This window comes from Leptonotus elevatus, chromosome 13 (genome assembly GCF_054856555.1).
Source record: "Leptonotus elevatus isolate MCC_2025b chromosome 13, RoL_Lele_1.0, whole genome shotgun sequence".
Classification (NCBI taxonomy): Eukaryota; Metazoa; Chordata; class Actinopteri; order Syngnathiformes; family Syngnathidae; genus Leptonotus; species Leptonotus elevatus.
In genome coordinates this window covers 19,651,215-19,678,802 of record NC_141251.1, presented here as the reverse complement: position 1 = coordinate 19,678,802, position 27,588 = coordinate 19,651,215, and the positions used below count along the sequence as shown (strand labels likewise).

Genomic DNA, 27,588 nt, shown 5'->3' with positions numbered 1-27,588 from the left:
AAGTAGGCTTTATTTATAGTAGGCTATTTCATACAAAGATGTAGGCTATTGTGCTCGCGTATAGGGGTTCTCGTTCCGACCGACTTCGGTTACGTTGCCTGCGTCGTAAAGCTATTTCAACATTTGCCATAGCGGATTTGCATTCCCTCAAATATAGGCTACACCTCCTCCCCTCCCTCCCTACAGAAGACGCGCATCCTCGAAGCTAATCACTTTTTCATTCCAGCCTCAGCATCCTCCTCTTCCTCCTCCTCATCTTCATCCTGCTCTGAGAAGAGGCGAACCGAGAAAGCGTCTTCTGCCTCTTCTTCTTCTGTTTTTTTTAAGCCGACTTTAAGCGTGCACCACAGGACGGACATGTTGTGCCTCGCGGTCCCGCCGCTTGTGCTGATGCTGGTCGGCTCCAGCCTCCAGGCCGCCACCGCCGCCGAGACCGACGTGCAGAGCGTGAAGGAGGCGGAAAAAACGGGTAATTTCATGGAGGACGAGCAGTGGCTGTCCACCATTTCCCAGTACAGCCGCAAGATCAAGCACTGGAACCGCTTCAGAGACGTAAGTGCGCGCGCTATAATGCGACAAAAACGAGACGCACCAACACTTATTAGCACAGCAACTTGGCAAAACTTATTTAAAAAATAACTGGGGTGCATTGTTTACTATGAAGAATTAAAACCTCAAATACAGGCTGCCAAATCTGAAATATGTGACATCTTTAGAAGAAGAAAAACAGATTCTTCTTGTTTTTATATGACTCAATGAAATGTGTATTATTAGTTGGCTCATTTATAGGCTAAGGGAAACTAGTCTAATGCTGTAGCGCAATGAAAATGTTTTTCTCCTCAATGTGATGTTTCATAAGAGGCAAAAAATGTTCTGCATCACTTCCTCGTGTATCTTCACTTGGGGCTTTTCGTAATAACAAGCAATTAACGGGGTGCCTCATCCATCTAATGTGGGCGATATACTGCTTCCTTCCTCCGACGTGTCCCGGGAGCTTTCCTAAACAAGAGAATTAAGCAAGTGCAGCGGTGGGGTGGAGATGGATTGATGTGCGAATTCCCCCCACGGAGCGGGCTCAAGCGAGGCTGCAGGGATTGATCAACCAACGCCTGCAGGCTGTTCATGATGCATTAGCCGTGTCTGGATGTTTTTTTTTTAGCCCCCGGCTATGGGAAATTGATTGCAAATGACCCTCAATAGGATTTGGACATTAGCGCCGTTGGATTAGCTTCCATAGGAATGCGGTTAATTGTGTTTTAATTGATCCGGGGTGGGTCTTGCAGCTTGTGAGAGGTTTAATTTTAAGATTTGAAACATGAGCGTCAGTCTATTGCTTGATGATCTACATGAGGACAACACGAGATCTTCTCGGGATGCAGAGAAACTGCCTTGTCATTGGTGATCTCTTCCATGGATCATGCGTGTCCCCCAGGATGAGGTGCATGTGAAAATAGGAAAGGGATTATAGTCGGACTACACTATGTCCCATGGAACTGTGCTTGGGCTGGTAATGAAGTAGTGTTATTGCAGGATTCTAAATCACTAAGTTTTGTTCCAAAATATCCAAGTCCAAGCCTCACTTGGAATTCTCGCAACAGCCCTCCAAACACATTCAATATTCTTGACTATATAGCCATTGAGATCTAATGCAAGAGCTGCATCTTTCTAACTAACTTATGTGTTTGTAGTTTACATTACAAGTTAGTGGACCTGCAACCCATCTTGGGTCCACCCGTGTAAATATGTGTATGTAGTAGACACTATAAACTTGGTCTACGGTATTTTGAATTCGACCTAACACCAACAAAATTGCCTGATGATTATCAATCACGATTAGCATTAGCACACAAGCAATTTCCATTTAAGGTAAACAAACACTACCCACCATTTAGTTCATACATAAAGTACATCATTATAGGTACGCATGAACATTACTAAACACCAACAAAATTAGCCTATGCTCAATAGTTAGCAAAAACATCTAGCGTGTTAGCGATTACAATTTAAGGTAAACAAACACTAACTATCATATTGTCATGTTTGGTTTCTGTTTTTGGTTGTGTGTCTCCATTGGCCACTCTAGCGTTTTGTTGTTACTTTGATTTTTGGCCTTTTCACAACTTTGTTGGTTTTGTTTATTTAGAGTTACCCAGTACCCCTGTTAGTGTTTTTGTAAAATAAATTATGTTTAGTAGTACATGCATCCCTGCTGTGGTTCTCCTGCCTCCCTGCATTTGGGTCCTCCACTCCACTCCACACTCGTGACAGAATGATCCAACCAGAAACGGACCCAGCAGAGCAAGAGGCAGGTACCAGTTGCCGTTTATGGCGGCGCACGTGCTGCGCCCGCCACCAGTTCCACTTTCCGGCGGCGCATGTGCTGCGCCCGCCTCCAGTTCCACTTTCCGGCGGCGCATGTGCTGCGCCCGCCACCAGTTCCAGTTTCCGGCGGCGCACGTGCTGCGCCCGCCATCAGTTCCAATTCCCGGCGGCGCACGTGCTGCGCCCGCTACCAGTTCCAGTTTTCCGGCGGCGCATGTGCTGCGACCGCCACCAGTTCCCGTTTCCGGCGGCGCATGTGCTGCGCCCGCCACCAGTTCCCGTTTCCGGCGGCGCATGTGCTGCGCAACGCCACCAGTTCCAGTTTACGGCGGCGCACGTGCTGCGCCCGCCTTCAGTTCCAGTTTACGGCGGCGCATGTGCTGCGCCCGCCACCCGTTCCAGTGTACGGCGGCGCATGTGCTGCGACCGCCACCAGTTCCCGTTTCCGGCGCCGCATGTGCTGCGCCCGCCACCAGTTCCTGTTTCCGGCGGCGCATGTGCTGCGCCCGCCACCAGTTCCAGTTTACGGCGGCGCACGTGCTGTGCCCGCCACCAGTTCCAGTTTCTGGCGGCGCATGTGCTGCGCCCCCGCCACGCGTTCCAGTTTCCAGCAGCGCACGTGCTGCGCCCGCCCCCAGTTCCACTGTCCGGCGGCGCATATGCTGCACCAGCCACCAGTTCCCGTTTCCGGCGGCGCACGTGCTGCGCCCGCCATCAGTTCCAGTTCCCGGCGGCGCACGTGCTGCTCCCGCCACCAGTTCCCGTTTCCGGCGGCGCACGTGCTGCGCCCGCCACCAGTTCCCGTTTCCGGCGGCGAATGTGCTGCGCCCGCCACCAGTTCCCGTTTCCGGCGGCGCATGTGCTGCGCCCGCCACCAGTTCCTGTTTCCGGCGGCGCACATCATGTCGCTGCAGCCCCTGGCCTCTTCGCCTGTGCCGCTGCAGCCCCTGGCTTCTTCGTCTGTGCCCTCTTCCTGGCCTCACTGCCATGTTTGACTTTTGTTTGGGACGTCTGGGATCTGTCCCTTGAGGGAGGGGCACTGTCATGTTTGGTTTCTGTTTTTACCCAGTACCCCTGTTAGTGTTTTTGTAAAATAAATTATGTTTAGTAGTACATGCCTCCCTGCATTTGGGTCCTCCACTCCACTCCGCACTTGACACATATAGTACACACATACATCATTATATCTATAAATTGCACATGTAATAGTGTCTTAAAAGTCACTTACAGACAATGCTTCAACAATAATCCACAAGTGGAGTTTCCTGCTAACTACAATGAGCTCAATCCTATCTATCCTCTGCGTACGTCTGCAAAAAAGATCTGTGTAGAAATATGGATAGAGGCACAAACATGGTTCCGGCAGAGCTTTGAGGCAGACATTTTTAGTCGACCTATCTTACAAGTTGACTTTTTCCCACAGCCCTAATGTCAAGTTACACAATCTTGCTCAGGTAAAACAAATATTCACACATTAGCTACTTTGCGCTCAGTACCTATACTTGCATTAGGTAGCTGTACTTTCGTTAGTTAGCCACACTATAGTTAACTGTACTAACACATTCACAATTCATGTCCCAAACCAGTCTCTGTACTGTACTGTCTGTTACTTTCATGTCTTCTCAATTAGATGCATGAAGTACATGGAAGTTGTTTTCTGTTTGACCAGCTATCGGTTAGCTAAACTAGCATATCTTGTGGATTTTGTAGTGTTGGATGAAGTTAGATGTCGGAATTATTGTGTTATTTTTGAGTTACAAACATGCACATTGCATTTTCTATTTCCCTGAATAAAAATTACTTTTCTTTCACACACAAAACACTATATTGAAAATGCAGATTTAAAAAATGTAAGTCGATACATTTATAAGTTTTAACCATGCAAGTCCCAAGTCCTAAAATTGGTGACTCGAGTCAAATCAAATGACTCGACTCCCCTAACTCTATCCCCTATCTAATCACATGCACACGGGCACCGTCCCTCCGTTTTGGGCCCTGTCTCTTCCTCTGAAACCGAAATAATGCCAGGTTGATTTTGTCCAGGGTGGCATAGAGGTCAGCAAGTCCCTTTTGAAACTCTTGTAGTTCATTGAAGACTCTAAATAGGTCTATAGGTGTCACGATAATTATTTTTTAAATTTATTTTACCTGCCTCTTGCCCCAAACCAGCTGTGATAGGCTCCAGACAATGCGAGAGTCTAATGAGGACAAGTGCTATAGAAAATGGATTAATGGACTTGGTCCAGCTTCACTCCATGTCTGCGCCGTTTAAATAATCAGTGAAAATGCATACATTTTCTAGTTCCAAAGGCAGGATTTTTCTGTTTTTCTCCTCTTATCTTGGATCTCATTAGATTGTACAAGTAATGTCATAATGTTTCACTACTGTGTATGTGGAGCAACAATATAAAGATGAAAGCATGAGCAATATAAAGATGTCACATGTCGTATTTTTTGTCTTTATTTATCATCAAAGCTGCAGTGAAACGCACACTCGCTCATTGTTGCATCTCTTGTGATCATAGCTCCCAGCGGTGTGTGGGCTCACATTTGCATGTGTGTGTGCGTGTGTGCGTGTGTTAAAGGCCAGTAGTGATGGTGGTGTCTCTGCAGCTGATTAGGATGACAGGAGAAGCAACATAGAAGAGAGCCATTGAGCCTCCAGGAGGGTTGGGTGAGGTGGGGGCTTTCCAACAGAAACCACTTTGATTTCAGCCTGCTGCCGTAGCAACGCCAATATGTGTGTGTGTATGGGGGGGAGGGGGGTGCGTGTGTGTGTGCGTCGCGGTGTCAAAATGCAGTGAGCATCTCTGGGAGTTTGATGACTCTATCCCGCTCCCAGGGCCAGCTCCAGGTCGCATTGAAAGCATCCTTTGCTGGGAATTGTCCTCAACGAGAGGCGGCGCACGCTTTATATAATCATCCGTATAATATGCAATCAACTGGCATTGCTCCTTGCGAACTTAACAATGAGCGAGCGCCGGTCTCTGGGAATTACATGCACTCAGCGCAGTCGTCATAGGTATTCCGATTACACAAATTGATGTTGACTCGCACAGTCCACCGAGGGAAGCATGCTGAATATTAATCCAACACTGGAAAGCAATAATCAAAGCTCCAGCACATGAAAGAGGAGCGTTCCTCCTCCTCCTCCTCCTCATCCTCGTCGTCGTCCTTCCATAAACACACTAAGATGCAAATATCCCCTTTGCAAAAGCAACGCACAATACACAAGCAGCAGAGTGAATTCTGTAAATATTTAATATGTATTCCCGGTAAGAGCAGAGCGGGGATAACAGGCTTCGTTCACTTTCAATACATCCACGCTCCAATTCAATCTATTTCACAGGAAGACAAGCGGATTAGATTGAACAGTTACAGTCAACAAATAATAGAATTCAATCCTTTAATCTGACAGGTGCACTCAACGTTTCATTCCACTAATGCACCAAATCCACCCGGGCAAAAGAACACGGGGAACCACGAAGAAGCAGATGGGGAATGCACAGAAGAGTTTCTAACTCTTTTGACAGAAAAGTATTTTGGATCCTAGTAGGGTTGTAGTACGGACTTGACAGGCTTTTTTTTTATTGTCCCGGACCTGAGTCGGACTCCTTGGCATTTGACACAGACTTGTCTCGGACACCAACTATACTTTTATTCTTGACGTCCTCCTTCAAAAGGCACGTCATATAAAGTCTTCAGATTATCAAAATAGACTGGCATTGACATTGGCCACCCGGTAACTTTTCCTCCAAGGGCCACATACAGAAAAATCGAAGGATTTTTGATCAAGCACACCAAAATCAGTTGTTGTTTTTTGAAAAACGCTACCCGAACAGGCAAATAATCTAGGATTTTTTCAAATTAATATTTTGGTGGTGGTTGAGACCATGTGACCCACTAAAATCAGCCACTGCACCGAACAAGCAGCGAATTCCCAATTTGATCAAAATTTCAATTTCTCTATCATAATTTGGACCTTGACACAGAGCATAAAGTGGAGTTTGCTTGAAAATGATCTCTATTCACCACAGTGTTATGAAGAAAATTTTTGTTACTTGTTTAATTGTATATGGTTCATTTGCATATTTTCATATTTATAAAAGCTCTACAGTATATAAAACATATGTATTAGTAACAGTTGTGTGCAGCATAACAGCTAAATGCAGTGTTACCATGTTTACTTTGAACTCTGGGCTCTACTAATGGATCAAAATCTGCAGATCTCAGAGCCTTACTGGGTTTATACTTATAGTCAATCAGCATTTCTTTAATGTATTTAGGACCCAGACCATGGTGGGATTTATAGACCAATAGTGTGTGGGAGAAAAATATGGAATTTAGAAAATTGTCACATAGGAAGCAGCCACTTACTTTGACTTGATTCAATTTAATAATGACCTTTTTTGGTGTAACCTTTCGCTTAATAGTAAATTACAAAGGAGTTATTTTCCTTTTAAGTTGTACCAGTAATGTACGGTATAAAAGTGCAGTTGCGCAAAATGAGGAAGCTTATTGCGAAAGATGTCTAAAATGCAGGCACATTCAATATTGTAAAAAACAAAAGGAAAATTAATCGTTATACTGTACATATTTATGTATAGCTCCCATTTTAAGCACATCAATTAATTTAATTTAATTAACGGCTCTCACAAGATAAAATGTGATTAGTCTGTGAGGTTTGGGCATAAACCAGTTAATTTTACTCGTCACACATACGGCACTGAATTAAAAAAAAAAATCAATACATACGATTTCTCCATTTCCCTTGTGAAAATTATACTGTCCGTGATATCGCCCAAGCATGAAATTGGACCAAAGTTCCACTGATTTGGAACGCAGACGCGATATGAACTTGATGATGAATAAGGCTCAGCAATGCAAGTTTTCTCAGTATGAAACTGTTTATTACTGGCATTCATCATGTATGTCAGCGTGCATTGATGATGCCATTTTTGCATATCCCCTCTCTCTCCCTTATTTTCATTCTCCTTACTTGGTGTGCAGTGTGTGCCCAGTACAACCTTATCTAAAACCAACACACCTCTCTCCCATTTCTGCAGCCCAGGACCACCCGGCCCGGTCTGCGCCTGCTAGTTAATAACTCAATTTTACGCCAATCTCATGACACACATCAGACCCCATCATTCACACCCCCCCCCCGCACACACACATTAAATATGCAGTAAGGCATTTGGCGAAGCTACTGGCAATCCTTACTATTGCAGAACTTTCCTTCCAGCACATCCACAATTGCCTGAGAGAACAGTTGAGGGAGTATGATTCATAAGTCTATAAGTATATGGTGTGGGAGATACTAATACTGTACATCCCATTGGAAATGAATGGAAATGCAATTAGTCTGTTCTGCTGTTGCTAGTATTGCTATACTGTCTGTTTATATGTGTTTGTGTTCAAATATCCATTGCTTAAATTGTTGCCACACCGCCACATGCTACTCATTAGCCTGTCTATGGCGTTTCCCATTATATTTAGCATTAAGCAAGTAGCTTTTAATGCAAAGTTATGTGGTTGTTTGAAATACACAACATGTAGTTCTCTTCGTTTTGTATTTAGTTGTGTGAATGCTGAGAGCATTCACTATTATAAGTTTTTTTATTCCCCCATACTTTGTCCTTCAATTCCTACATTTCTCGACCGATTCCAAATTCAATATGTTGCAAAAATTCACACTTTGTGGGCTATTATTTTTCTCATTCCTAACAGTCATTGTTTTCCACCAGTTCAACATTTTCACCCCAAAAATTCCCTTTCATTCGGTTAAGACATTAAAAAATTCAATGCTATTTGAAATCCAAAATGTTCCAGTTCATTCAATTCACCTTGGGATCAATGGTCAACACTCCAATTACCACTTAGCAAAAAAAATTGTTTTCCTCCCCCACTAAATATTGCATATTTTTCACCAACAAAAATTCTAGGGTAGGTGCTTGGGTTAGGATTTAGGGTTTGTATCGTTCCTATTGAACATTCTAAACATTCCCTTCATTCAATTCACCTTGCCATTAAATCTGATATATTTCACCCATGCAAAATCTTGCCACTTTCACATAATTCTACATTTTGAGCCACACATTCCCCATTCGTTTCCAATGACAATTCAACAATTCATTCCCATTCGGTATTCAAAATGTTCATCTCATTCAATTTACCTTGGGGAGGATTTTCAGCATTCCCACAATTCCCATTGCATTTTTTCACCAATAACATTTCACCAAGTTCCATATAATTAACTATCATTCAATATCATTCCACATCATTTAATGCATGCATTTTCACCACTACCTCCAACTCATTCAATACAATTTGACATATTTCTATCATTCCACCACATTCAATATAATTCCATGTTTCTTATTTTTTTCATTCAGCATTTCAGAATTCACACATAATTTCTCCATAAATTGCTTCTTCTAGTTTGATGATATGGTTGAACTGGGAGTGACATTAAACAGCTTGAAGCCTCTTCTTTTTTTTTAAAGATTATAGACTATGCCAAAGTGCTGCTTGTTGTGAAGTGAGTCAGCTGAGTTCACTGCCACCAGCCAGCTCTCGTAGCTCAAGCAAAGAAAAAAACAATAGTCTGAACGAAAGTTTGTATCCCCAAACAAACGTACAAGTCGGGTCACAAAGTTTCTCAGGGCGCAAACACTCAGTATGAACAGTGAGTCATTCTAGAAGCGGGTCTGCAGTAGCTTTGCAGCTCATGCGTAAGGCTCTCTGCTGCGCTGATGCAGATGTGAATGACGATAAGAGCTCATCAAAAAGCCATTAGTCGAGCTCGTCATGCTGCTTGCTCCTTATCGGAGCCCAGATTAGGCATGAGACTGCACAAAGTCCAGAGGTATGTTGATGAAGCGGGCACCTTCATCCGTCTCAAGAGACGGGGATATTTTGGGGGTTTGTGGGGTAGGTAGGGGGCGACTTCTGGTGTATTGTGAGACGTTTCTGGCTTCCCACCAAAAGCCTACGTGGGCTGTAATTGAAGCGGAGGGGAAAATAAATGCCTGTCTCCATGCTGCAGTGTTAGTCCACTTGTGAAGGACGCAGGTGCTGCAGAAGAGCAGGGCGTGAATTTGCAAATCAATAACGAACAGGAAGAAATATCAAATTCATTTAGCTGCTACAGCCTCCAAACAGAAGAGACTAAAAGCCTCGTAGGGGAAAAAAAAAGTATTTTCGAGCAGTCTTTTTGTTCTCAGTCCTGCTTCACAGGTGCCAGAAAGCTCTGCCTGCGAGCACCTCTCACGCATGACGTCTCCCAGTGACCTGCTTTTGCTTCTATGACACCTGAACACCGCAATATGCTACAAACATACCGCTTACTGTTGAGAAATACATCTCATAATAAGCTGTTTAAGCAATCAGTCCAATGTAAATGCAAATAAACTACTTTTAGAGTAACATTTTAACATAGATTTCAAGTGTTTTATTTTCTTTGCAAGATAAGGCTTCTTTCTTGCTACCCTACCCCATAGCCCAGAAATATGAAGAAGATGGGAGATTGTTGTCACATGCACTAAACATCCGGTACGTACTAGAAATTCCTGCATATCCATCACTGTTGCTGTCTGACCAGTTTTCTTTTCATTTTTTCATCTATTTTGTAGGAGCATGCAGTTCTTGGTAATCTCACTTTCGACTGCCTTCACTGTGTTCCATGTTATATTCAATGCCTTAGAATTTCTTTTACACCTTCCTCCTGATGCTTTTCAACGAGATCCCTCTGATGGAAGTTCTCAGAGGATTACGTTAATATGTCGTCAGAAAAAGCCTACTAGAACATCTGAACTTTATTTGGGGGTTAATCAGAGGAACTTTATATGGTGGACTCCCATTTAACATTACCAGTAGTTTGAATGTGATTAATTTCCAAAACAGGCAAATCCTCACTTATGAGGGTGTGCACACTTGTGCAACCACATTATCTCAATGTTTGTTTGTTTATTTGTTTGTTTTATTCATTTTTTCCTTTCGGACACATTATTACAGGTTACATCGTTCAGTACAACATTGGCATCCGAAAGAAGGGCGGACGGGTAAAAGCCATGGCTTGTTAGTAACCCGTCCCCATCGATTCTTACTATACGCATCAGTCATATACATTGATTATGATGGTCATTGATTCATATCGTTATCAATACCAGACTTAAGTCTGCACACTCCTTGCTCAGTTCCTCTTGAGTAATGTCCGTGTGCAAGTTGCATCTAGTCCCAGTCATTTGGAATTGGTAAATCGGTCCCCAGACGCCACAAACTGGCCCACCCCACCAGGCGAGCAGCCAAGCCGAGCGCATGCTCGTTCACCAGTAGCGTTTTCGCTGACCTCAGCTTTCACACATGTTGTGGCTTCCAGAAGAGTAGATCGGCTTGTATTCTGCCCATTGCTTCCACAGCAATGTTTACTCCATTCTGGTCAGCTCAGCCACCACTGTTGCCAGCATCCAGATGATGCTTAGATCTTGACACTCCTTAGCGCCCACCAAGGCCACCCACCAGCTGAGTAGGCCCGACGGCTCCATCCCGGAACCATGTCTATCAACCCCATTGTAATTATTTACAGCAGATACATTACAACCTTTTCACAACAGCCTTGCATGTTACATCAAATGTCCAAACAGAAATAGAGCCAGACAATGTTTACATTCTTACAGGAACAGCAATACATGTTATCAATGCAGGTGTATAAACAAGAGTTAACCTTAGCAGTGTCAGCAAGTAATCATATACTATAATTACATTATTAAAATCATAACAACTCCAATTTTGGGTTAATTAGTAATATCTTACAATAATTTCATTTGGGTGAGACATAATCCACAATTTAATGATGTGAGTTACTGATTGCAGTTATTGTCTCTCAAACTCCGCCAATTCTTTCACTTTTTTCACGATCCATATTTTCTTCTGAGAAGATGAGTTTTCTTTTGTGTGTTTGAAGATCCGACAGTCTTTTGTACATGTGCTCTCGATAAATCCATTCTTTCTCAATTGTCGCGCCCTTCTGGCAATGTCAGCATTTCGTTTTGAGAGATATTCATTGACGTAGACATGTTTACCTTAAGGCTTGTAGCTATCTCTCAAAAGAGCGATCTTTTTCTTCCTGTCAACAAACCTGATCAGAACTGCCGGTGGTCGTGTCCCCCCAGTTGGAAGCGAAAAGCACATCTGAATGTGCGGTGGATCCACAATTAATCCTAAATCTCTGAGTCGAGTTGTTACTTGCTGTTCCACAGTCTCGTTCACTGAAGTTTGGTCAGAATCAACTGCACTGCCGGCCGCAGCTCTCGCCAAAAAAAACTGGCTGAGAATGCAGTAGCTGAGAAGAAGCATAGTGGAAGTGTTTTAGTTTGTCAGAACTGAATTAAACCAGATTTTTTATGATCATGGTGTCTGTCCTCCTTGCAACCCCCATTGAGCTACTATAAATGAAAGTCCTTGCAGCTTCAAACTAGGTTCTATTGTCCACAAGGACAAATTTAATTACATAGATGTCATTAGTGTCATCATTTACCATAATTTACAGCTGTGAAAGTGTGAGGATGGAATGTTGTTCATTTCCTTTGACTACACACTCTAAATAGAATGAAACCATTCTTATCCAGCTGTTATACAGCAATTCGCTTTCAGGCTCTTATGACATAATCAGAGAAATTGTTATTCTGTGTATGTTATAGTCGTGGAAGCGTTTACTGGTTGGTTGGTTGTCTGCTTGATTGGCTGGTTTATAGGCTGGTCTTCCAGTCGGTTGGTAAATCAGCCAGGTGGTCGGTTGATTAGTTGGATGATTGGTAGGTTACATTAATTGTTTTTATTGGTCAGTCAGTTGGCAATCAGTGGATTGTCATGTAGTCAAGTGATCTCTTGGGTTAGCTGTTTGGTTATTCGGTCAGGTGGTCACTCAGTGGTTTAATAGTTAGGGCATTCAGTCCGTCCATGTGGTTTGTTGGTTTGTCTGTTATTCTGTCAAGGCGGTTTTATCAGTTGGTTGGTTGGTTTCAGACTGGAGGTCTCTTGGTGGCCATTTGGTCATTGGTTGGTCGATTAGTTAGTTGGTTTAAAGCCGCTTGGTCATTCTGTTGGCTAGTCAGTTGGTTTATGCACATTGGTAAACCCATCCATCCATTTTCTTAACCGCTTAGTCCTCACAAGGGTCGCAGGGGGCGGTGGAGCCTACCCCAGCTGGCTTCGGGCAGAAGGCGGGGCACACCATTTTTATGCCTCACGCTGCATAAAATACTATATTACAGCTCTTTCTCTGTAATATCATCATTTTATTTCCATTTGTAGTACAGTAGTTACTAGTAAAAGCCCTATTTGTAAAGCTGTAGAATGCTGCATTTATTTCCTTTCTGTTTTGCTTATTCTCTCTATTGAGTACATCAGTGCAAACAATACACAAAGCAAGGTTTGAACTGAACAACAAACGCGACATCAATTGTTCTAAGTTCAAATAAGAACAAAGCTGTGATTGAAAATTGTTGTTGCCAGAGATGAAATACACTCTTGCAGATACAATGTATGACTAAAAAACAAGAAAATCAATACAAAACCCAGTAGGCTTTTAAAAAGTCAAACTTTTCTCTGACCCAAAGTGGTAAAATGATTCCATATATCACTTTTGAGTTATTTCTGGGCAGGCACACTTTTTTTTTTAACCTGTAACTCTATATCACGGCTTTGTTCATTAATCTTGTTGTGGTTTCCAGAAAAAAAAAAGTATGAGGCCATGTTACACTTGTGTGCATCCATTTTGAAGCTTCCCTCTGGCTAAGAGAAGCAACTCTGTCCCCTGCAGGCCTTCAACATCCATGTACTGAATAGACCCGCATTGTGAGGAGAATAACAATAGCATGTATAGCATGCAAAGTTGTTGCTTTGATTCATTTCGGGTGCCTCGTGCGATCTATAAATTGATGCTGGCGGCAAGCGTGTGATCCTCAAGAAGGGTGGAAGTGACAAGTGGCTCAATGTATGAAGGCGACATTTGACGTTTCACTGCATTTCATCAGATTAGATTGATGTACGACAGCGCTATCTGGCCTAGTTTCAGTCACAACACTGCTTCCTTGAGATAAGCTTTAAGAAGCTAATAAATAACTACAAATATCTCAAATGTTGACTTATGGAAAATGGAAAAAAATGTGAAAAGAAAAAAGATAGTTGTTTTTTTCTCCCGGTGTGAGGTGGCAAAGGATGAGAGGGGACTTGAGCAGCAGAAGGTAGAGGGCATGTGGTCCATCCTTGATGAGCTCTCCAGGGATTTTATGGGGGTGAGGGTGGTGAGGTGGGGGACAGACTGCTTTCTGTGCCCGAGTCTCATTCTACAGTGCTGGTGACAAATCAGACCTTCACTGTCCAAAACTGTATGGTAGAAATTCAATATTATTCTATATATATATATTATTCTACACTATACTATACTATACTATACTATACTATACTATACTATACTATTGGTATAGTCGATCTAAAGAAACTTCGACGCTTTAAATTCATAGTAGGATAAAGGTAAAACACATACAGTAAGCAACATAATGATAATAATAATAATAATAAAAAAATTAAGAATAATATTAATAATAATAAAATTTAACATTTAAGGTTAGGGGCAATATTATATACTATTTTATATATTGCATTATATTTGACTTGATGGTGACTGGATTTTGTGTAGTTTGTATCTCAAGGCACCATTGCAGGGTTTCCCCCAGCGCTTTATAAGCCTGGCGGCCCGCCAGCCTCTTCTTGCCCTTCTCCCCCGTCAGGCTAAGCGTCCCTCCTACAACAAATATGATTCGACACATGTCGTTTGAGATTCGGTGCGTGTTATTCGACGTCCACACCTTAGCCCCACCCCACCCACAACCGAATATTTTCCCGTGCCGAATTTGGTTCCCAGTCAGTCCCTGACCACTAGGCTTAGCAAGTTTTCTGGGGGAAAGCATGCATTGTGCACAGGTACTATGCAAATACTACATAATAATAACAAATATAGTGAAACGAGCTTCCCTCCTTGTAGTAATTTCCCTATTCAATTCTTACTCAGTATCAAATATAAATATATACAAGTGGGTTTTTTAGACTTTCTTATTCCTCAATTTAAAGTCAAAATCCCAAATTGCCCAATTATGACGTTTATCTCACTCCTTTCTTGTGACAACATCTTGATCGCCTCAAATTGTGTCACATAAAAGCCTGAAAATGGCTGACAATTGCCATTCTAGTGTGTATTGTTGCGCCGCATTTGTGTGAGACGAATGCAGATATTATCAGCGATTATGAGGAAAAAGGTCAGAGCCTGAACCTTTACCCGAGTCGGAGTGTTATTACGGCGTCCTTTTGTGACGAGGCAGCCGCGCGGAGCGGTGCTGTCACGGCGAGCGTCGCCCCCGAGGAGTGTCAACGCTGAGTGCGTCAGACAGCCGACGTTTGCCGAGAAGCACCTGTCAGTCACCGCCGCATCCTGACAGACACACTTACCGGCGCATTTTTTCAAACCCGTTTCTTTTATTGCCATCCACCCAGCAAGTGTCAGAAGCTCTCTCTTTGTCACACTTCCTCTTGACTTGTGCTGAATTCTACAAGGGGACAGCAGGCTCCGCCGCTTATTTAGAAGACGGACGGGGAGCTGTCAATCAGGCGGCCATGTTGGGATGCAAAGGGAGAACTTCCATGCTCTATTTAACAGGAAGTAGGTAGATCACAGCCTTTCTGTCCTGGATATGTCAATTTTTCCCCTCATAGTGTCTTTAATCACAATGAGGGTTTGTAAGTTGTATTTTAGGGTGTGTTCACAATTGTCAGATTACATTTTTAAAAAGAGACATATTTTGAAAAAATTACTTTTTATTGTCTGCCCACTCATCAAGTGGCAAATTAATACAGATATAAGATTCTACATACATTATACATGTTTAAGTAGTAATTCAGTTGTGGCAATATATACAACCATTGAATTCGTCCTGATTTTGGGGGTGTGGCTAAAACAGTGACTGTGACCGGGTTCTAGCATGAGTCGCCCCTCTTGTCTAGATGAGAACAGGCAGAAATTGCCTACTCCCCAAAAATATATCTTCCCTTTGGATAATCACCTTGCATGGCTTTTGTAGAGTGCCTTGTTGTTGGCCTTGAGTGCGTGCTTCAACACAGGAGGTGGAATAGCAAGGAGGAGTTTTTTTTACAGCCAGCATGTAGCCTTTTAACTGGCATGGCCACTTTAGAGCGCCTTTTTGTAGGCCGTGAGTACGTAGACATCATGGAAAGAGAGCGGAAGAGTGAGGTGGGAAAAAATGTTAAAAGCCCAATGAGACAGCCGTCTTGGCAACAGGGCGTTGAAAAGCCCCATGTTGACCCGTTCATGATTTTGAAGCATCATTCAAGATTTTTTTTAACCATTCAAATTTGGAAGGGTTGTTATCTCAGATTTAGAACATATTTATCTTCACTTTATAAGAACTTTAAACAAGCAAGTAAATCTGTTGCCTACTTCTGAAAATCTGCATTTCCTGCCCACTGTTACGTAACAGTGAGGCTGATTTCCATATTAACGACCCCCATACCGAGTTCCTCCGCTCGCCCATGACATGATCAGCTGGGATGGGTGAACATTCAGAGCCATTTTCAAGTGTCCAGCCTCCACTGTCTGAAAAACTTTCACGAATGTGACATCCATGCTGTTTTGTGAAAGTTAAAAGGTAAGCAGAACTGCATTCAGTTTTGGTTGCAGCAATATCCAGGCCACTGTTCTGCATACCCTTTGCAGCGGATGATGAGAGGCAGCCCGCGAAGCCACCCCCGCTAGCTGTATATGTGGCGATGTGTATAGTCACTTCCTCACGGTTGTGAGGAAGTGACTATGCATGATGATTGTTGATCCTTGAGGTAATTTGTTAAGACCCTTCACACTTTGACTGAACGATAATGAATGAATGAGAGCGAATTTCAGTCGAATGTAAATGACAGTAGGTGTCCGCCTCAGATTGTTGTCATGGTAACAGTGAGTCAAACTCTATCGATTGCCATACTGGTGTTCAGGAAAGTGTTGTCATGTTCACCTTAGGACGGCCAGTGTTGTAAACAGAGCTGGAGGTGTCTCATATTAAGTTTACATATTAGCATTAGCTTTAGCTAAAATTACATGACCAAAACAAGTCTGTCTTTAGCATTTAAAGCTAAGAGGCTGAGAGTGTGTTTCAGAGTGTATTCCTATTGGTCCAATTGTAAGGCAGACAGACTCACTTTGTGAGATGATTTCTGTAGAATTTTGACACTGCTTGATAGCTGTGGCAGCTCAATTTTGGTCTTTGTTCCACTCTCACTGTGAAATGTAAAAGCACAGTTTTCGAGATTTTGTTTTTACTTCCTCTGAGACGACCGCAATCATAGAGTTGTAATGGGAATTTGCCAGAACAGGCTGTTACATTGGATCACATTGTCATGTCTTTTATCTTTAGCCAAGCTTGTTTTGAAAGCTTTCTTCCAAATACAGTATTGCCTTTATGTACAGTGCGTCATTCGGACAATTATTTTGGCTTTTACTTGAGCGTGCGTCCTTGAAGATACGCCCGGCGGAATGACAATTTAGTGGCAGAAAGCGGGTCTAAAGTTAAACCTGCTTGGACCATGTCTAAATCCAAGGCGATTTTGGTGAATTTGATTGGGGCACATGCAGACAATTGCTGAGCTCCGCGGGCATCTGCGTGGATGTCGCTATGCGAGACGAAAGTGTGTCACATTCAAAGGGAATGAGAGGAGCTGCTTTGATGATCGGCAGCAAATCAAGTCAATTGTGTTCACACCTACAACGCAATCGGCTTAGGTAAAATTACAAACACTCGGTCTAACCTACGTCCATGTAGATTTATACCACTGGCCGTGCTAGATTTGCACCGGTCACAAAAATAGAGTTCTAGTTGTTTATTGCAACAGTATATAAAATAGTGTTACAACAAGTCAGTGTCTTCAGGCTGCAGTGTGCCAACCCTGCATATCAACATGCACACTTATATTGTACTCTCAAAAAGGTGTGTGTGTTTTTTTCCTGCCTTCGCACACACACATGCACCTTCCCAAGTCATCGATTTCCAGTCGTGTCAGTGCAGCGGGGCATTTTCCTCACTGGTCCTGGCAGCAGCACAAATAGGGATTACTGAATAATTCAGGTTGCGAGTCATCAATCGAGGAGATGCGGTAAACACGGGATTAATGGTCGGGTTGTAAACTACAAACTACAAAACCCAGACAATTACTCACCACCCAAATGGAGTATTGAGTTCATTCCACAGGCACATGTCGGCTTCCTGGCAAAGGGATTGTGTTGTCAATGACGATGGAGACCAGCAAGGCGCGCAGGCGGGGAATGTTTAGATGCTCGGTTTTGACAGTGTGGAAAATATTTACTTGCATATGATCACACTGCGGAGGTCAAAGAAGAACGTCTCCGAGATGTTTGGCACCTTCTTGCAATGCGGCAAATGTTTAAAGCTGTGATGAAGCCTCACTGAGACATGGTAAATATCTCATGATTCGGCTCAAGAATATTTGTATCATGGCTGCTTGTCAAGGACTGCTGAGATGTTTAATCTCATTCAGAATAATGGGATTAGCTATGAGTTGAGTGTTTTTCTGTGGTACACAGTTTATTCTGCCACCATTACATTTAATTTTTTTGTACAACGGTATCTCAATTTAACAAGAATTTCGAGATATGAGTTGTCGAAGTGGCCATTGTTTTTGCGTTGACTACTGCGATACAAGCAATAAATGGGAGCAGTTTGACAGATATTGAACAATTCTTACAAAAAGAGACCTTTACCAGTTAAATTCCCTGTCAAATTAAACAAAATAAGAATAGTACATTCTGGGTCAAAAGTAGCCCCACTTGGGTGAAATGGCTATCCTAGTGCTGGGTCCAAAAGGGACCGAGACAATCCATTCCCCGTTACAGGCCACCACAGCAAGTCGCTCATCAAAAGATATGTTTGGCACAGTTTTTACACCAGATGCCTTCCCTGACACAACCCACCCTTTTTCCGTGGGTGGGCTATGTGTCCTGACCGGGATTTGAACCCAAATCCTGTGTCTGAAGTCACCCACTGTGTTACCCACTGAACCATTTGGCTGCCACCAATGTTTTGTAAGAATGTTACATTAAATTTACTTCAGCTTCATAACAAAAACATTTGGGGGGAAAATGGCAGCCAGCTTCAGATCTTTAGCCCACCCAAATATTATCTTCAACCCAATCTGCTGGGTAAAAACAAAAAAAAAATGACCCAATCTTCTCAATATCTACAGCTAACCAACAATGAGGTTCGGACAACACGTAACAACAAATTTTACCTTGTGAAATTCTGCTAGCTTAATGCTAACATATAATGGGAGATGCCAGAGATGAGCTAACAAAACTAGCATTGGTATTGCAATAGTGATAAACCTTTAAACAATTTACAGTATATTTCAACACAAACAGCACTTGTGCCATATAGTGAGATATTTTATCAAAAGCCACATTTTACTGATGCACGATACTGTGTGCAATATGTTTTACACTGGCTAAAATTTGGGAATATAAATAAATAACAATACAAAGGCACCTCAGTTTTAGTTTCAGGCTCAGATAGTCTGGATTAATGAACATTTAATGTCTTTTTTCTTTATTGAAAAGTCTTGATGGCTAAGTGGGCAGATACGGAAGCCATTTTAATACTTTGGTACGAATTTCCTCAATTGTATCAATTTTCATGCATTTTTCTGTAACATTGTTTTAAAAGGGTTCAAGGTGTGTTTCACAATGAAAGCTTATATGAACAGCTCAACGCATAACAACAAGCACTCGCATTTTTTATATTGACAGTCTGACTTTTGACAGGATGTGTTACGCCAATGTTGCTTGGCTGTTGCCAATTAGACCGGGACTGTTATTGTCTTGAGTTACGAGTTATTAATAAAAGTTTACCTTGCTGTCTGTTGAACCCGTTTTACTGTCCACAACTTACGAAATGCTTGAAAAAAATTAAAACTAGGTCATACAAAAACTGAGGCTTCATTGTACAGTACTTTATTATTTTTTAATTATCACTTTGTTTTAATATTATACAGCTGTACAAACTGTATTTTAAAAGTTAAAAACAAAACTCTACATCACAATAATAAACATATTTTATTAATATATTTTTTATCGAATATACATCACAATTAATAATACATTGGATTTATATAGCGCTTTTCTAGACACTCAAAGACGCTTTACAATGGAATGGATACATTATTCATGCACATTCACACTGTGGTGGCGGTAAGCTACTTAAGTAGCCACAGCTACCCTGGGGCAGGCTGATGGAAGCATGGCTGCCAGTGTATGCCTACGGCCCCGCCGACCTCCACCAAACATTCACACCTTCCATACACCGGTGTGAGTAGCACTGGAGGCAATGTGTGTGGAGGGCCTTGCCCAAGGACACAACGACACATGACTTAGGGAGAGCGGGGATCGAACAGCCGACTTTCTGGTTACTGAACGAACATCTCAACACCCTGAGCCACCGTCGACACAAACTAAAAATTACTACCTGTCCAAAAATGAAACCAAATTAACACCTGTCTGTCAGCATCCCAAACTGTTTAAAAACTTAAAATATGAATAAAAATCATGCAGACCTTGAGTGAGTGTTGGCCTGGTTAATGCAGAATAAATTTTTTGATACAGCTCACTAGAAAATACGCTGTTTTGTGCTGCATAATTCAAATAGCAAATGTATCTGTTTTTAGCATCATATGAATAAGGTGTAGTGATTACTTCCCACTAATTTCCACTGTTTTTCTCTCCTTTTGCTGTCATTTCATCAGGAAGTGGAGGTCAGTTCTTCTAAGTGTTAACATACTGTATATACACACTGTCGTACGTCTTCATCTGTGCATGGCTTCGACTTCATATTCAAATTCCAAGCAGTCGGCCCTGGGCGCCATATGTCTTGCGTACAGGTAAACAGCAAGACATTAGTCAGAGTCATTTCCATAAAGACGCACACTCATTTTACCTACACACCTCGCTGTGCTCATCATCATGCTTTCAAGACAAAATGTGCATGTTATATTCAGCGTGCAACGCTAATGTCACTTCTTACTAAATATTATTTTTTTTTTAAACTGCATTCATTGTCTGCAGTTCCCCAGCAACTCACTGATTCTTTTCTACTTCTTTGTGCAGGATGATTATGTGCGCAACTGGGATGAGAATCAAGGCTCCAGTGACAGTAAGTCTTCTTTTGCTATTTGTACTTATTCTTTAACTGGACAATCAAAACTATGAACATTGTTTAGTAACATCCAATTAATTGAAAATCCATTCTGCACAATTGACTGAATTATTTATAATCAAGCCGATAATTATGTTTCGCCCTATTGGAGACAAACTAATTTGCTCCCAAAAATGTATAAAAACTGTATATTTTAAATATTGGCATGGTCCCAAAAACGTATTTATACGTTTTAATGTGTTTATTTTTTTATGCTAGAGCATACAGAAGGCTCTGATGCAGCCTCTGACCTGAATAGGTCACTTAAAGCAATGGTAGTTATTACAAAAAAAACGGCCAGCAGGTAGCAGCAGAGAATAAGAGATCAGCCAGGGTTACAACAAGCTCTTTTTGCCATGGTTTTCAACAGGATTGTGAATAATGATGAAACTTAGCTATATTCTAATGCTAATTACTGCAAAGCTGACACATATACAAATATACTTTTTTTCCTGATGAAAGAAGAGACTCTAATCTTTCTTTTGGTAGGTTCCATGTTCTTATAGCAATTAAACACAATATTCTGTGGGCCTTGCAAAATCAGTCAACATCCAGTAAAACAGCCGGGAGTGAAGGGGGTTGCTTCAGTGAAAATGGCTTGGAGTGAATGAGTTAAATGATGCTGATGTGACAGATATTGCATCACACAGATAATTCATCCAAATGTGACATGACGCAGTTAACAACATGAATCTGAAGCAGTCGATCAAAATTGAATATCGTATGTCAGAATCCATGACCCCCGGTTGAACCGGACACACACACACACACACACACACACACACACACACACACACACACCCCCACGCACACACACACACACACACACACACGTCACTTGTGTATTGTATTGCACAGCCTTGAGTGTGAGTGTGTGCGTGTTTAACGGGGTCACCCGCCATATCCTCTCGCAGCAGAAAAAAAGATTGAGTGATTGTTGTGTTCTGTTTGATGTGCTCGAGCAGATCTGATGCGCCTCCCAAAGGAGATGCTCAACATTGCCTCTGCTTCAACCCACCGCCGCTCTTTTCTGTCTCTTATTTCTCTGTCCTTTGTTTTTGTTTTTTTAATCCGCAACGCGTAAAGACTAGTTTTCTAGAACGTCCTCGCATCACAGCTCAGCATTAACTGAGCCAAGTTATGACAGCAGTGTCGTGTCCTCGCCGCTTGATTTGCAGCTTAAATTAAGTCGTATGAATGGCAAAATCCATTAGTGCGGCGTCTCAAGGCCTAATGAAGGACTAATTATGCTTTGCAGTAGAAAACTGGACGGGCAAGTAAAAGCACGGCAGATAAAATATGCGAGACACGAGTGGCAGTTATTAAGACTTAATTTAATGGAAGACTGTCATCGACAAACATCACCCGCTTTGGTGAGATGAAAATTGCCACTAAAACATTAAGTCCAACAGAGAATTTGAAATCAAAGAGGAGGCTGGTTTGAGCTCTGTTGCTAACCAAAACAGCAGCATAGGAGCAGACTCTCAGATGAATTAAAGTGAAATATTAACGACATGCCACAAAAAGGTCACCTTACTTGTCAAAAAATCTGAACAATGATCTGACAAGAGCCCGCAGTCCTTCTTTTTCCTCCACTGGGCATTCTTGACCTCACAGAAGATGGACGTGTACGAATTTGTCAACACTTCTCACACATAAACGGAGAGTCTGGAAATTTACATTCAGGCACTGCAGTATCTGTCTCCACTTGAGGCGACCTGTGCGCTGAGTGAGTGAGTGAGAGGTCAGGGTAATTTGCACTCTAGTCAATTCATCAATGCAGTCAGTGGCTCTCTGCTCTGATTTAATCACGTCGCTTCGCTCGGAGCTGATAATTCGGATTTGTAAGAACAAACAAGCACGCGCATGCAAACTTTTTTACAAGTTGTTTTTTTACCACAACAGAAAATGGATGGATTGGATGTAATCTCAAGCAGAGAGGTCATCTTGAATGGCACAATCAATCAATGACCTCATTGCAGTGGCCGACACTGAGATAAGAGAAGGCCTGCAGGGTCCAATTTTTCATTCGTTATTTTGACGGACACTATCAGATTATCAAGTATAAAGTCCACAATATGTCCATTATTGTGGTGGTGTCCTTTGCACTGGTGTAGAATTTATCTAACTTAATACTACCACTATCACGCCACAATTATAGAAATCATCAATATCATACAAAAAAAACCACTGCATGATTTCTATCTTTTTTAGAAAAGTCCAACTTAAAAATGCAAGAAAACTCAAACTGATTAAGTAATCAGAGGACAGAAAAATGCTGACATTAGAGATTAGAATATTACATATCATCGCTGCTATGTGAAAAACACTTATGTCCATTTATTTTGCATTTGTTAATTTTTAGGTTATTGGAATGTGTGCATTCAGTTTCATCCCAAAAACATTTTTTTTAAATGGGGGGCGGGGGTGGGGGGGTTGACATCAGTGTTTTTTCATATGGAAATTTAGCTAGGAAATTGCCCTCTGAAAATTATTTTGTTTTTATGTTTTGAATCTGTATAGTTTGTTTCATTTTTGGAATTTAATGACTAAAGTAAATATTTTAGTTAATCATGTTTTATTAATTGTGTTTTGTTTCAATGGTAATTATTGTACAGCATAAACTTATGGTGTAATTCTTCCCACTCCTTTTCATATATTGTATATAAATTGCATCGTTAAGATACATCTCTATAAAAGGGTGGATCGTAGCTAGACAACAGTGGGAGAAAGATGCTGATGACATTTAGAATGTCAGTTAGAACAAGGGCAGTTACCTAGGCAACCAGGAACTTTCATCATAATAAGTGAGTGTGTGACAAATGCGTCCACATCCTTACAAGTGCAGGCAATTTAGCGTTACATCCTTATTAGGAGTGATTGTGTTCAAGTGTGCACGGGCGATAAAAAGGTCCACTTTCATATCCTCAATCCTTACGGATAAACCTCATTTGAATCTGCATTGGATTGTACCAAAGCACCTAATCAAGGGAGGTTTTCTGCCGATTTGCGCATTAGTGTAATAGCATAGCGGAGATCTGGAGGAATCAGCATCGATAAGAGCATTATCATAAAATGAAGACAAAGCCTTGAAGACGGTCACGCTGACATGATTGCACAGCGAGCGAGAGTTCTTGCAAACAAACCAGATTGAGCCACAAATCACAGTCAACCCAGAAATGATTCCCAGGACCGCCGAGAGCCTGTTGCTATGGTAACATCATCATCGCCCGCCGTTGCTTTAATCCGCGGAAGCCTGTTAAGTTAACATGAGGCTCAGGCAGATACCTTATGCTGCTGGTGTGCGCCCAACACAGCAGTTGGCAACCGCAGACACAGATTTATTTACTAATGTTTTCATTTTACAACCTATCATAACATGGATGCAAAAATCTGTGAATTTGTGAAGAAAAGCTACAAATCAGGCTTGTTATGGACTCAACTGAGACGCTAGCCTAAAAAAGACAGCATTTTCTGCCGTTTTTTTATTGTTCCACAAAAATGGCACCAACATGAAAATGACTGTTACGGGTTTTTAGACATACGACATACATTTATTTTAGTTCTGCGCGCTAGCTAGGATGGCGGCTACAAGCATTTCTAGTTGAAATTTACTGAAAAACTATACATGAAACTAAGAGAGTTACCTGATATTTATTTAACACAACATAACGATGCCTAGGAAAGTAAGCTAGCTTAATGCTAACGCAAAATTCAAAACACCATACATTAGCTAACAAATAGCATCAATGTTACGGTGCTACAACCTTTACACAATGGATATTTGATCACAAATGGTGCATCACAAATGTAGACAGACAATGTGACTATATTCACAGGCATATATTATTTATCCTCTGTGAAAAAACAACTATTACTGCAGCTTACTGAGCAGTATGTCCGGCTTCTCGTTTATTATGTATTATACTACCCGCCTTAGACCACTACACATTCATTCTTGATATTGCTGTTTTTATGAAACCGTAGAGTGCTATTTGTTCTTATTATTATATACATTTTAAAAACACACACACATTACAAGATTTTTTGTTGATGCTTTATGAGACGCTGCAATAAATTAATGGCATTTTTGTTCATTCCAATGATTTGAAAGACAAATGTTTTGAGTTACAAGCATGATTACGGAACAAATTAAACTCATAAATCAAGGCACCACTCTGCAGTGTCTGTAAAAGGCTTTTTTTCATATCACTGCTCTGTATGAACATCACTGACATGGAATCGAAGTATGTCTACCGCATCATTTTCAGAGGCTTCCTTTACACCTGTAAATGCCACCATTAGTCCATTGTTTTTTTTTATGTCGCTTTTCTGGAGAAGTGTCATGAGCACGGAATGTGATATTAATTTTTGTGCCATAAGAAAAACTTGTAATAATAAAATCCCATTTTACACAGTCTATTTAAAAACACAGTTTGACCTCATTTTTGCTGCGTTGTTGTCCTAAATAAACACCACCACAGAGTAATGGAGTTAATGGAGCACCGTGTATTTCTCTCCACCGCTGCCTTTTACAGGCTTTGCTTTAGGTAATATAGGGCACAATCATGCTTGAACAGAAACATGTAGTGTACATGTGTCGCACAAAAGGCATTGAGATTGAATCTGAAACACAGCACAACACATCTTCTTGTTTTCGCAGACGTGGACACCACCAAGGACCCGTGTCAAAAGGTTAAGTGCAGCCGACACAAGGTGTGTATCGCCCAAGGCTACCAGAGAGCTGTGTGCATCAATCGCAAGAAGCTTGAGCACAGGTGAGGATGTGTGTGTGTGTGCAACACCCTGAGTTTTGGTGCGGAAGTCCAAAAGAGGCCATATAGAAACACCAAGCCTGGAAGTCAGTAGCTGGTGTCGCTTTTTTGTTCCATAGACTCAAGCAGCCTGCTCTCAGGTCCTCTGACGGCAACTGTCAGCCATGTCCCATCTCTTCCACCGGGCCTGTATGCGGATCTGACGGGCACAACTATGCCTCAAGGGTACCCTGACATGTGACATTATACACACACACATATAGTGACCGTGATTGGTTGTTTCTGGGCCAGTCATAGTGTAGTGAATTCCAAATCCACTGTTGTTGTATTTTGGATTCATGTGATTTTCACTGGATTCTTTATTTGTACACCATCTCAAACAGCCATTCACACTCACATTCACACAACAGGCCTGTACGAAACTCAGAATTGAAGTGAGAATGACCCCCTTAATTATTGAGGTGTCAAACAGGAAGCAGAATTGCAATTCAAATTTGAATTGCAGGAAGTAGAATGGAAATTCCATAAAATTCATGATGCAAAATTAAAGCGTATTAAACAACAAAGCCTTGCTGTATATGAACCCATTTACAACATGAATTTCAATCAGTAAAGCAAATTTTTCAAAACAAAATGAACAATAGTTGATTAAACATATTGTCACTGGTCCCCATGTCTTCTGTAATTTTTACGCATTATTAATCAACGTAAAGTGTTAAAAATGGCTTGAGAAATAACTTTTGTATTGTCTGCCTCTGTGGGAGCCATGCGACATTATTCCGCCTCAAGATTGAAAGTCTAGATGATTTTTAGATACTAGCAGTGAAAATAGGTTTGATATGTTCAAGTTAGAGATGATGATGCAACCACAGTTGTTTGCTTTTGTGAAGTATTAAAGGCTTTTTGTCTGGTCGAGGGTCGGCTTGACTCGGCAGTGTAATAAATCAGCAGATTTTTAACCTATTAAATTACTGAATTAACATGATTTACGGTCGACGTTGTGGATGATGTTGATGTTGTGGATGATACCAACTTGAACGATGCAGTGTTTGGTAACTCAAACAATAGCGTTTTTATTACCTGAAAAGTAATGATTTTGCAAGACTTCTGCCTGACAGTGACATGTCATAACAGCCCTCCGAGGGAAACCATAACTCCAAAACAGGCTGCGCCTAAAATGAGATTGACACCCCTGCTATAGTCCCTAAATGTGTAAAAGACACCGTCAGGCATGCATCGCACAGTGGGGAGACTCTCAAGGTGGGGGACAAAAAGTATAGAATTAAAAAGACCAATATAGGTTGGGGGGGGTTGAGTTTTATTGCTTCAAACTATGTCTTTTACATCGCCATTGCTGACCTTGTGCAAGTCTCGCACAGGAACGAAGGCATACAGTCGCTCGCCTCATGAATATTTGATCCGTGTCCCTACAATAAGTCATTTGACTTCACCTTGACGTGTCATTGTCGCACGTATATGTGTGTGTGTATTAATGTGCGTGTTTGTGTCGCAGTGCAAGCTGGAGCAGCAGGCGTGTCTTACAGGGAAGGAGCTGACCCTCAAGTGCTCGGGTCTCTGCCCGTGTTCCACCGCCGCTCCCGCTGCCAAGCAGGAGAGTAAACGCGGTAAGATGCAAGCTGTGTGTTAAACGTAAACATGAGCACGAGAAGTTGTTACAAATATGGACCTCCCCGCAGAGAGTTGCACCGGACAGGATCTGGCTGATCTTGGCGAGCGTCTTCGGGACTGGTTCCAACTTCTTCAGAATAATGCCAAGCAGAACAATAACAGCAAGCCCGGGGCCAAAAGCGCAGCAGCCAACACTGCATCAGGTTGGAGAAAATACTACGACGACGACTACTACCGTGACTGCTATTATGGGTCGAGGCATGCAGTGCGAGGACGCTCTTGAAATTTATTTATATTTTTTGACGTTATTATTTGTAGGCCAAATAAATTGCCCTTTTGAAGGCTTTCTCAAACAACATTTTATCAAATTTAAGCACTGAGAACTCAAATGGGCCAACTCCATATTTTTTTCATTTTCACATAAGTGCAGAAATGAACAGAGATAAGGCATAATGCACAGTTACCAGAGGTGGGAGTAAGTCATTGTTTTGCAAGTCATAAGTAGGTCTCAAGTCTTTGCCCTCAGTCATCTTAACAAC

The 27,588-nt window shown here is 41.8% G+C and overlaps 1 protein-coding gene across 1 annotated transcript in view; it reads left to right on the top strand.

Annotated features, from left to right (window-relative positions):
- The first annotated feature begins 357 nt into the window (after nt 1–357).
- Nucleotides 358–27,588, top strand: part of spock2 (SPARC (osteonectin), cwcv and kazal like domains proteoglycan 2) — a 37,396-nt gene continuing 10,165 nt past the window's right edge. The window contains exons 1-9 of the mRNA XM_086093513.1: nt 358–552; nt 2,283–2,725; nt 2,839–3,061; nt 3,201–3,311; nt 20,558–20,603; nt 25,309–25,423; nt 25,540–25,645; nt 26,934–27,045; nt 27,118–27,252. Coding sequence (XP_085949639.1) covers nt 358–552; nt 2,283–2,725; nt 2,839–3,061; nt 3,201–3,311; nt 20,558–20,603; nt 25,309–25,423; nt 25,540–25,645; nt 26,934–27,045; nt 27,118–27,252 — 1,486 coding nt within the window. The remainder of the gene's footprint in view (nt 553–2,282; nt 2,726–2,838; nt 3,062–3,200; nt 3,312–20,557; nt 20,604–25,308; nt 25,424–25,539; nt 25,646–26,933; nt 27,046–27,117; nt 27,253–27,588) is intronic.